At 43.9% G+C, this 12111-nt stretch overlaps 2 protein-coding genes across 2 annotated transcripts in view; one reads left to right on the forward strand and one right to left on the reverse strand.

Annotated features, from left to right (window-relative positions):
• Window positions 1-12111, reverse strand: part of LOC121270289 — a 116440-nt gene that overhangs the window by 43224 nt on the left and 61105 nt on the right. Inside the window, exons 12-13 of the mRNA XM_041175602.1 lie at window positions 5601-5731; window positions 1558-1614 (exon numbers count right to left, since the gene is read on the reverse strand). Of these exons, the coding sequence (XP_041031536.1) occupies window positions 1558-1614; window positions 5601-5731 (188 nt within the window). The remainder of the gene's footprint in view (window positions 1-1557; window positions 1615-5600; window positions 5732-12111) is intronic.
• On the forward strand, window positions 7533-8524 carry LOC121270372 (gastrula zinc finger protein XlCGF8.2DB-like). Its single transcript, XM_041175675.1, has one exon. The coding sequence runs from the start codon at window positions 7600-7602 to the stop codon at window positions 8383-8385; it is 786 nt and encodes a 261-aa protein (XP_041031609.1). The 5' UTR covers window positions 7533-7599; the 3' UTR covers window positions 8386-8524.

The following is a 12111-nucleotide window of genomic DNA, read 5'->3' on the forward strand; positions in this document are numbered from 1 at the left end:
AAGTGCAGTCAATGTTGGAATGTAGGAAATACAGCAGCTAATTTGTGCACAGCAAGATTCCATAGACAAGAAATTGATATTACCCAGATAATCTGTTTTAGTGATGTTGATTGAGGGACAAATATTGACCAAGAACCTGGGGAGAAATCTCCTGCTCTTTGAAATAGCCCCAGTGGATCTCTTACACCCACCCGTTCTGTCTCATCTGAAAGACAGGACCTCTGACAGTGCAGGGCTCTCTCAATACTGCAATGGAATGTCAGCCTAGATATTATGTTCAAATTCTAGAGGTGGATTTGAACCCACAGCCTCCTGACTCAGACATGAGAATGCAACCTCATCATTACTTTGGATTTTTCCAGTCCTCAGAACCTTGGTCACTTTCATGTACAAGTCCCAGCTCCCCATACCTTCCAGAGAGTGTCTCTCCTCGCTTGGATACCCCGGGGAGGTAACAGTAACACACCCGTGTACCTGCCCTCGGTGTGTTTGATGGGCCAATGTGGACAGAACCGGAGGGACAGTGAGTGTCCTGAACATTGTTGTACAGTCTCCTCCATATCCCATTCCTGGCTCTGAGTCTTTTGGTGATGATTTGAATTTGATGTCCTCTAGTTACTGACTCACCGACTGGTGGAAACAGTTTTTCCTCATTTACCTGATGAAATGTTGAACCTCTCCTTAAGATCTCCAATCAGCCTTTGTTCTAATGAAAAGAGCCCCAGTTTCTCTAATCTCTCCTGATAACTAAAGCCTCTCTTCCCTGGGATCATCTCAATGAATCTCTTCTGCACCCTCTCCATGGCCTTGACATCCTTCCTGGTGTAAGATCCCCAAAACCTGACTCAATATCCCAACTGCAGCCTAATCAATGATTTGCACAGGTTTGCATGACCTCTGTCCTTTTGAACTCTACACCCCGAATTATAAAACCCAGGATCCCATTTGCTTTTTAACCACTTTACCAACTTGTCCTCCCACTGTTAAAGGTTTGTGTCTCTGAATCCCTTGCAAGTTTTAGAGATATTAACACAACATGACTAAAATACATTGACATCCAATGTCTGATATAACGAGTATTATAGGATAGAGAAGTTTAGTCAGAGTTAGAAACTCAAACAGACTCTTCACTGCAGACATGTCACCATGGAAACACTGATAAGACATTCCATTCCACAGAATCGACTCATTGGAAACTCTGATCAGATCAGGGGAAAGGACAGAGTTTGTCTGTTATTAACCACAACAGAAACGTAAACAAAGTGAGGAATTGAATAGATTAGATTATCATCTGTGATGTTTATATCTGTAATGTAAAACTAAAAGAAATAACAGAATTAAGAGTAGGCAGGGGAGTTTAGGGAGAATGAGAAAATTACTGAAGAAAAGTAACTGCTGGGAACAAGGGAAGGTGTCCTTGTAAGTCACGGATTAGAGAAATTCCAGCTGTCTTCCTCACTTCCTGTCAAAACCCAACAGAGGAAACAAAGAGTCAGGGGCGAGAGCTGGATCACTACAGAATATAAAAGTGAAGGGGGCAATCAGGACTGAAGATACCAGAGATCAAGCTCAGGGTGCCCGAGGTTCCATCCAGCTGGCTGACCATGTAAGTGACTGTGGATTGGATAAAGAGAAAAAGGGAAACTTATGGCAGATACCCAAGGCTCAAAACAGCAGAAGGCCTAGAGGAATATATAATGTGTAGGGGGGGTAAGATAAGGAGATTAGGAGAGCAAAAAGGGGCCATGAAAAAACATTGGCAGGTAAAATAAAGGAAAATCCAAAGTTATTTTACAAGTACATTCAGAGTAAGAGGATAACTAGGGAAAGAGTCGGGCCCATTAAGGACCACAGTGGTAACTTGTGTGTGGAGCTGGAAGAAGTACGTAGGTTTCTAAATGAATGCTTTGTGTCAGTGTTCACAAGTGAGAGGAACGATGTGGGTATGGAAATCAGGCAGAAGGACTGTGATATAATTAAAGAAATTAGCATTGAAAGGGAGGAGGTTCTAAATGGTCTGGCAGGCTTAGAAGGAGATATATCTCCAGGCCCAGATGAAATATATCCCAGGCTGTTGAGTGAGGCAAGGGAGGAGATAGCAGGGGTGCTGGCAATAATTTTCAACACCTCTCTGGCCACCGGAGAGGTGCCAGAGGACTGGAGGACAGCCAAGGTGGTACCATTATTCAAGAAGGGAGGAAGGGATAAATCAGGGAACTATAGGCCAGTCAGTCTAACCACAGTGGTGGGGAAACTACTGGAAGAAATTCTGAGGGACAGAATTATTCAACACTTGGAGAGGCAGAGATTAATCAAGGACAGTCAGCATGGTTTTTTTAAGGGGAGGTCATGTCTGACCAATTTGAATTTTTCGAAGAGGTGACCAGGTGTGTAGATGAGGGCAATGCATTTGACGTAGTCTTATTGGACTTCAGCAAGGCTTTTGAGAAGGTCCCACATGGGAGACTGATAACGAGGATAAGAGCCCATGGGATCCAAGGCAATTTGGCAAATTGGATCCAGAATTGGCTGAGTGGCAGGAACCAGAGGGTGATGGTCGAGGGGTGTTTTTGTGACTGGATGCCTGTGTCCAGTGGGTCCCATGCTGTTTGTGGCATATATAAATGATTTAGACTTGAATGTAGGAGAGTTGATCAGTAAGTTTGCAGATGGCATGAAAATTGGTGGGGTGGTAAATCGTGACGAGGATAGCCTTCGATTACAGGAGGATATAGATGGGCTGGTCAGATGGGCTGATCAGTAGCAAATGGAATTTAATCCAGATAAGTATGAGGTGATGCACTTGGGTAGGACAAACAAGGCAGGGGAATAAACGATGAATGGTAGGACCCTGGGAAGTACTGAGGATCAGGGTGACCTTGGTGTGCATGTCCACCGGTCCCTTAAGGTAGCGTGACAAGTGGATAAGAAGGCATATGGGATACTTACCTTTATTAGCCAAAGCATAGAATATAAGAGCAGGGAGGTTATGCTGAAACTGTATAAAAAGCTGGTTAGGCCACAGCTAGAGTATTGTGTGTAGTTCTGGAATCCGCATTATAGGAAGGATGTGATTGCACTAGAGTGAGTGCAGAAGAGATTTACCAGAATGTTGTCTAGGCTGGAGAGTTTTAGTTGTGAGGAGATAGACTGGGGTTTTTTTCCCTGCAGCAGAGGAGATTGAGGGGGGACATGATTGAGGTGTATAAAATTATGAGGGGCATAGATAGGGTAGACAGGAAGGAACTTTTCCCTGTGGTGAAGGGATCAATAACCAGCGTGCATAGATTTAAGGTAAGGGGCAGGAGGTTTAGAGGAGATGTGAGGAAGAATTTTTTCACTCAGGGTGGTGGGAATCTGGAACTCACTGCCTGAAAGGGTGGTAGAGGAAATGTTGTGGAAAAACAGAGTGAACACTCAGACCCTGGAGGCTTGTCTAGGAAGTCTTTATTAAAATTGTGATATCACGGAGAGCCTAATCGCATACAACGGAGCGAACCAGTCTCTGACTAACACCTCTTTACACACGTAGCAACAGGTTTGTGACAAAAACTTGGGCAATTACAATAGTTTCAAATGGCTTCAAAGGAAAGCGATCAGTGTTAATTTAACGATTAGACAGGACAATGTGAATGGTTTAGCAAATAGACAGGACAATGTCGATGGTTCAGCAGATAGATAGTGTTAATGGCTACATATCTTAGGCAATGCACACACAATAGTTTTTTTCCTCTTGGATTTTGCAACCGTATCTGACATCCGGAACCCCTTAGTCTGGGAAGGTAGCTCTGGCCCTTTGATTTGCTAGTACAGAGGGCTCTGTACTTCTGACCTTATGATGGAAGGTCAGTCACTGATGAAGCAGCTAAAGATGATTGGGCCTAGGACACTACCCTGAGGAACTTGGCTAATCTTGACTAACAAGGGAGCCAAAGGTTATCGGGGATAGCTGGAATGTAGAGTTGAGGCCACAATCAGATCAGCCATGATCTTATTGAATGGCAGAATGGGCTCGAGGACCAGAGCCCTCTGTACCATTGAGTTCTGCTCTCCACTTGTATTGTAGACTGTTTTTCTATTCTTCCTGCCAGAATGAACAAGTTCACATTTCCCATGTTATCCTCCATCTGTCAATTTTTTGCCCACGCACTTAACCTGTCCATATCACTTTGCAGACTCTCTACCTTCTCTTGACAACTTCTTTTCCTATCTATATTGATATCATCAGCAAATTTAGCTACCATACATTTGGACCCTTCATCCAAGTCATTGATCTAGATTGTAAATTGTTGAGGACCCAGCAATGATCCCTGTAGCACTCCGCTAGTTACAGCTTGCCAATCCGAAAAATACAGATTTAGCCATACTTTCTGCTTCCTGTTAGCCAACTAATCATTTATCCATGCTAGTATATTACCTCTTACACCATGTGCCTTTATCTTGTGCAGCAATCTGTTATGTGGCACCTTATCAAATGCCTTCTGCAAATCCAAGTACACCATATCTGTTGGTTTCCCTGTATCTACCTTGAATGTTACTTCATCAAAAAAAACTCTAACAGATTAGTTAAACACAATTTCCCTTTCACAAAGCCATGTTGGCTCTACCTGATCAAATTTTGATTATCTAAGTATCCTGCTTTAACCTCAATAATGGATTCTAGCACTTTCCCTGTGACTGATGTTATGCTAACTGGCCTATAGTTTCCTACTTTCTGCCTCCCTTCTTTCTTGAATAACAATGTTGCATTTTCTATTTTCCAATACTTGGGAACCTTTCCAGAATCTAAGGAAATTTGGAAGACTATAACCAATGCATCTGCAATCTGTGCCGCCACTTCGTTTAAGATCTACCTATTTTGGTGTCATTGGCAAATGTAGCAACCATAAATTCAGTCCCTTTGTCCAAATCATTGATGTAGATTGTAAATAGTTGAGGCCCCAGCACTGATCCCTGTGGCACTCCAGTAGTTATATCTTGCCATTCTGAAAACAAGTCATTTATCCCTACTCTCTGCTTCCTGTTAGCTCACCAAGCCTTCACCCACGCTAATATTTTATCTCCTACACCATGTTCTCTAATCTTGTGCAGGAAGCTTTGATGTGACACCTTATTAAATGGCTTTTGGAAATCCAAGTACACCACATCTGCAGGCTCCCCGTTTTCCCACGTTGCTTGTTACTTCCTCAAAAAATCTAATAAATCAGTTAAGTATGCTTTCCATTCACAAAGCCATATTGACTCTGCCAGATCACGTTATGATTTTCCAAGTGCTATGAACTCTTTAATGATGGGCTCTAGCAATTTCCCTATAACAGCTAACGGCTCTGAAAATTCCTGCTTCTGTCCCCATATTTTCTTGAATAACGATATTACATTAGCTATTTTGCAAACCATTAGGACCTTTCCAGAATTTGAGGAATTTTGGAGGATTCTAAACGATGCATCGACTGTCTCTGCAGCCAATTCTTTTAAGTTTAGTATTCTATACTAATTGTTTTAATAATTTTATATCCTGGTCCTAAGGCCCCAGTCGTAATTGGATCACTAAACGGAATTTTCATTTCAACAATATCGCGTTTAAATGGCGGTGTTCTTACCCAGCATTCGCGGCGAAAGAGAATATGTCCTACACCCACTGCAGGAGGCCGTTAGCAGGCGTATTAGCGGGTTGTGGCCAGAGCATGCGTATTGTGGGAGCTGGAGGCGCAGGGAGGGAGCCATCTCGATTCTGCAACAGGTGAGTAGCAGTCGATTGTAGGAGGATAATGGAAGCAGCGGAATGGGTGGAAAGGCTTGATAAGCACCCAGTGGAGGCCTCAAGTACCAGAAAAGGAACCTACTTGTCCCGCGTTGGTCACACTTCGGGCGGCATTTCCGGTTGGGGGCCCGTGTTCACGGTCGCCATCTTGATACGGGGCAATACGCAGCCGCCATATTTATAAGGGGCAATACTGGGCCAGGCAGCCAGAGGGAGTTCACCGCTCAGCCCCGCCCACTTAATACTGCAAACCCCGCCCTTAGCAGGCACTCTGATTGATGGGAGAACTAGATGATTTCATCAGTCCTCCAGTCTCGCCTCTTAGAAACAACTTCGCCTGCTAACTGTCCACCTCTCTCTAGGCATTTGATACAGCGTCACACAACAGACTTGTGAGAGAAGTTATAACTCATGGAATAAAACGGACAGCAACAACATGGATACAGAATGAGCGGAATGACAGGAAACAAAGAGTAATGGTTAATGGATGTTTTCCGGGCTGGAGGAAGATTTGTAGTGGAGTTTCCGAGGGGTCGGTAATGGAACCCTTGTTTTTCCTGACAGATAAATGATTTAAACCTTGGTGTATAGTGAGCAATATTATGAATTTGCATACAATACAAAACTTGGAAGCATTGTAAACTGTGAGGAGGATAGCGTAGAACTTCAAAACGACATAGACAAGTTGATGGAAAGGGCAAAACAATGGCAGATGAAATTTAATGCAGCGAAGTCTTAGGTGATGCATTTCGTTTGGAAAATCTTGGAGAGACATTATAAAATAAAGGGTACAACTCCAAAGGGGGTGCAGGAGCATAAGGGGACCTGGGTGTCTGTGTGCATAAATCATTAGAGGTGGCAGGACGGTTTAAGAGATCAGTTGATAGCACATATGGTATCCTGGGCTTTATTAATAGAGGCACAGAATACTTGACAAAGGAGGTTACGTTGAGCTTGTGTAATACACTAGTTAGACCTCAGCAGGAGTATCCTGGACACTGCATTTCAGGAAGGATATGAAGGCACTGGAGGGAGTGCAGAGGAGGTTTACAAGAATGGTTCCAGGGATAAGAGATTTCGGTTATGAAGATAGATTGGAGAAGTTGGGATGGTTCTCCTTGGAGAAAAGAAGGCTGAGAGGAGATTTGATAGACGTATTGAAAAGCATGAATAGATAGAGAGCAACTGTTCCCATTGGCAGAAGGATCAAGAACCAGAGGACACAGATTTAAGCTGATTGGTAAAAGAAGCAAAAACTATATGAGAAAAAACTTTTTCACACAGCAAGTGGTTAGGGTCTGGAATGCACTGCCTGAGATTGTGTTGGAGGAAGGTTCAATAAAAGTATCCAAGAAGGAATTAGATGATTATTTGAAAAGAAACTATCTGCAGGGTTACGGGAGAAGGTAGGAGAAAGGCACTAGATCAAATGCTCATTTGGAGAGCCAGTGCACACATGATGGGCCAACTGGAATCCTTCTGCACCTTAACAATTCTGTGATTCTCTCTCTGTCTCTCTCTCTATCAATCTGCTCCTTTGGAGACCAGAGTCTTGTGTGGGCCCAGACCAGGCGTGGCAGGTTCCCTCCTGAAGGTTTTTATTACAATCCAGCACCTTTTATGGCCACTTTTTCCTAGTGCCACAAATTGCCAGATTCATTCAGCTCAATTTCACAACCTGTTTTTGTGGGTTCTCTCTCACACTTTTTTCTATTTTAAATCCATTTCACAGGGTATTAGAAGGGAAGGATTTTCAGTCAGTAAACTCAAATCAAACATCACATCAGGATCTGACAGTCACCCAATCTACCGTAACCTGAATATTATCAGATTTTGAAATGGAAGGAAAAAACACCCTTCACAGTGGAGAGAGACAGTGGAAATGTGGGGACTGTGGAAAGGGATTCATAACCCCGTCTTTGCTGGAAATTCATCGACGCATTCACACTGGGCAGAGGCCGTTCACCTGCTCCCAGTGTGGGAAGGGATTTACTCAGTCATCCAACCTGCTGACACACCAACGGGTTCACACTGGGGAGAGACCATTCACCTGCTCAGAGTGTGGGAAGGGATTTACTCGGTCATCTGACTTGCTGACGCACCAGCGGGTTCACACTGGGGAGAGGCCATTCACCTGCTCTGATTGTGGGAAGGGATTCTCAGTTAAATCCCACCTGCTGACACACCGACGCACTCACACTGGGGAGAGGCCATTCACCTGCTCTGAGTGCGGGAAGGGATTTACTCAGTCATCCAGCCTGCTGACACACCGGCGAATTCACACTGGGGAGAGACCATTCAGCTGCTCTCACTGTGGCACTAGATTCAGGCGATCAGATGAACTCACTGTACACCAGCGCACTCACACTGGGGAGAAACCGTTTACCTGCATGTGTTGTGGGAAGGGATTCACACGCTCATCTGTCCTGCTAATACACCAGCGACTTCACACTGCAGAGAGGCCGTTCACCTGCTCTGACTGTGGAAAGGGATTCACTCAGTCATCCAGCCTGCTGTCACACCAGGGAGTGCACACTGGAGGGCGACCTTTCATCTGCTCCAAGTGTGGGAAGGGATTCATTCGGTCACCTGACCTGCTGAAACATCAGCGAGTTCATGAATAACAACAGTGATTGAATTTTGATGTTAGCCACATACAGGACTATGTGACAATAAACTATGTTTATTGAGGTCTGTTTCTGCTGATGTTAATAAACTCCAGCCCAGTTATGGCACCTCCCCCTCCCCCAACAGGGCCATCTGTCACTTGTTTCTATGTTGTTCTTTCACAGAGTGCTGACTCTTATCCTGCTATTCACACATTCTGCTTTCTTACCTTTGTGCCACGATCAGCACGTACTTTAGTCTTCACCACTGCCATTAACACTTCCTTTGTCTTTTGTCCATGACATATTTGTCTATCTCTCCTTAGCCTCCAACTGTTACTGCCCTATCCTGCTTTACCTGCTCCACCACCACCCCCCCCCCACCCCCCCCCCCACCTTAGACAGTATAAATTCCATCACATTTCAACTTCTCTTTAGCTCTAAAGAAGACTCATGTGGACTTGAAACATTAAGTCTGTTTCTGTCTCCACAGATGCGGTCAGACCTGCTGATGATTTCCAGCATTTCCAGTTTTTATTATGGCAGTTAAGTTGCTGACATAAATTAAATAAATCATTTTGTGTTAATTACACAGTGTGTTGAGTCTCTTTTTAATATCTCTAACACAAGTTAGATCCTTTTGAAGGTCTTTCACTCTCCCCTGTCTCCCCATCCTCCCCTCCAACAACAAATGTGAGGAGCTCATGGAGCTTCTTTGTCACTAAGATGAGACAATCCGATCAGCTGCCTCTGCTGCTTCCACTAGCCCACCTGGTCCAGCTGTCTCTGAAGTTTTCCGTTGTCCTAGCCCTGACTTGCAACTTTCTCTTGTTTCTTTCTGATCTATCATACCTAATTTCTCCATGGTGCAAGTTTCTTTGTGTCTCTCCAGGTTGGATGATCCATTGGAACCTTGTCCACACAAAACTTGTGTGGTTTCTCCACACTTTGATTGTTGTGGTTTTATCAGGCTGTGAAACTGGTTAAAGCTTTTTCCACACACAGTTCACTGAAAGACTCTCACTTTGATACGCGTGTCTCGGTGCTTTTCCGATTTCAATGATAATTTAAATGCACAGGCAAAACAAACAATTATTTTTCTTTCAAAAACAAAAATAGCTGAAAAACTCAGCAGATCTGACACCATCTGTGGAGAAGAATACAGTTAACGTTTCAAGTCCGTATGACTCTTCATCAGAAAAGTCAAACGGACTCAAAACATTAACTGTATTCCTCTCCACAGATTCTGTCAGACCTGCTGAGTTTTTCCTGCTATTTTTGTTTTTGTTTCAGATTTCCAGCATCTGCAGTATTTTGCTTTTATCTAATTATTTTTCCTTCCCTAATTGGAAGCTGACCATATATGAATGAAGTGATTGCATAAGATCTTGTTGAGATTTTTAGTTTGAGTCTCCTGCCTGCAAATCCTCCCCTTCTAACCCTATGTAAATGGAGTTTACACAAGTTATCACTGTAAATACAGTATAGAAATTCAGAACAGACAATTCTAGTTTCTATGGAACATTCCCCCCCCCCCCACCCTTTCATTCTCACAATTCTATAAATCTCTGTCCCACACACTCCTCTCCCTCTCTGCTCATTGTTCCAGATTCAGTGTCCAGTCTCCAACTTATTCTTTTCTCCTCTCCAGATTATCTCTCCTCTTGACCTCAAACTCAGACTGTGGATTAATCCCACTCTTTCACTCAAATTCTACCAAATAATGCAGCTCACAACAACAAATCATCTTTAATATTTTACACAGGGCACTGGAATTTTAGACAAATCAGTTTTCAAAATGATGAGGAATTTCAGCCAATCAGGGAGGTCCAGGCTCAGCCCCGCCCCTCATTCACTCCGATTGGTTAGAGGATCAGCCGCCCCTTGTTTGATCCTCCACTCCTGCCTCCGCACCTATTGGGCCGGAGCTGCCTTCAATCAGCTGGGCATTGTGGCATGTCGGGAGCGGGTTAATAAACCCCGGGCGGAGGGGCGGGGTTTACAAATTCCGAGTGCGGCCCCAGAGCCGAATATTAAACAATGGACATTCTCCACTCTCACTATCCGCCGCTTCCGGCTTCTCTCAGGGAACAACCTCAAAGAGACCAGAACCCTCCGAGCATGAGCCTAACTGCCCGCCAACCCGTGGCAGATAGAGCGGTTTCTGAGATGCACGGGATTGTTGGTGACCCAACAGTCTTAGTTTTTCTTTGTCTGCATCTGGGGAAGTGAGGAGGAGATTCTGATCACATAAGGATTGCAAAATAAGAAAGGCCAAAATCCATCTCCCAATCCGCATTTTCCAACAATTGATCTGTTAGCCAATCTTGGCAATGCATCTGTTTCAATAAATTTGAAACAGAGCAATCCACAGCTGGTCAGTAATGCTTTGCATTTTAATGGGAAGTATCAGATTTTTTTTTCAACCACGAAGAGTTTGCGCCGTGGACCGTAAATTTTTACTCTTCTCTTTGGATTTGATCCAGATGAGCTGGTGTAATTAGAGAGGCTTGGTTTGCAAGATGCAGTCAATGTGAGTGTGATAACAGAACATTTTGTCAACATCAGTGACACCTGATCACTTACTAAGTAAGCGAGTGTGTAAAAATATAACTCAAACATCACAGTTTCTACAGGTTATCCTCTGACGACAATTAGATAGATAAGAAAGGAATCAGGAGTGTGCAGTCCCTTCCAGCAGGACAACAGTGCAGAGACATTGCAGGAGGATGGTTTGATCAATGATGTTAGAGACTGCAGGCAGGCCAGGAGGACAATGATGGGTAGTTTACATTTGTCACACTCAAATAAGATGTAATTTGTGACTTTAATTAGAGTTGTTTACTATGGCAGAGACAAATATTATTGGAGGGATTCAAAGATTGAGTTCTAGGAAAGAGAGGCATGGATTTGGGAGGTAAGAAAGACCTTGAAGAGGAAAGGGTGGTGCGAAGGGGTGGTAGTTTGGAACGACTGAGGTGAAGGATTGTTTTTATTCAGGAGGGGGTGATGATGGCAGATATGAAGGAAAGAGGGGCAGTATTTAAAGAGAGAACCATTAACAAAGTCAATATACATGGGGAAGTTGGGTGGTCAGGGGTTTTGAGGGAATAGGGTTGATGGAGCAGGAGTAGGTCTCATGGACAAGATGATCCCTGCGGGGGCATGAGAGGAAATGGGAGTGAAACTAGAGAAAGATGAAGGTTCAGGGCTCGGGAAAGGGAGAACTTTAGAGGCAGTATGGCCCAGTGGGATAGTGGGAGGGAGAGAAGCAGCAGAGGCAATTGATCAGACTGTCTCAATCTTAGTGACAAAGAAGCTCAATGAGCTCCTCATACTTGTTGTTGGAGTTGAGGATGGAGGAGACAGGGGAGAGGGACAAACCTTCAAAAGGAACTAACGTGAGTTAGAGATATTAAAAAGAATTGATACTCTATGTAATGCAGTGCTGATTTATTTGACATTTATCCTCGATATTAACACCCATAACAGGGCTGGTGTTGATGAACATCAACACCAACAGATCTCAATGAACATGGTTCAGTCCTGGATGTGATTAACAGCAAAATTCAATCACTGTAGTTACTTGTGAAGTCACTAGTGACTAGCAGGTGGGATAAGTGAGCAAATCCCTTCCCACAGCAGGTGAATGGCCTTTCCCCACTATGAACTCACTAGTTTATGGTGTACAGTGAGTTGAGATGAAATCCTGAACCCAGTTCTAAAGTGAGAGCACCTGAACAG

This window comes from Carcharodon carcharias, chromosome 27 (genome assembly GCF_017639515.1).
Source record: "Carcharodon carcharias isolate sCarCar2 chromosome 27, sCarCar2.pri, whole genome shotgun sequence".
NCBI lineage: Eukaryota > Metazoa > Chordata > Chondrichthyes > Lamniformes > Lamnidae > Carcharodon > Carcharodon carcharias.

What these genes read in the sequence shown, in the direction of transcription:
- LOC121270372 (XM_041175675.1), top strand. Translation starts at nt 7,600, where the DNA reads ATGGAAGGAAAAAACACCCTTCACAGTGGAGAGAGACAGTGGAAATGT.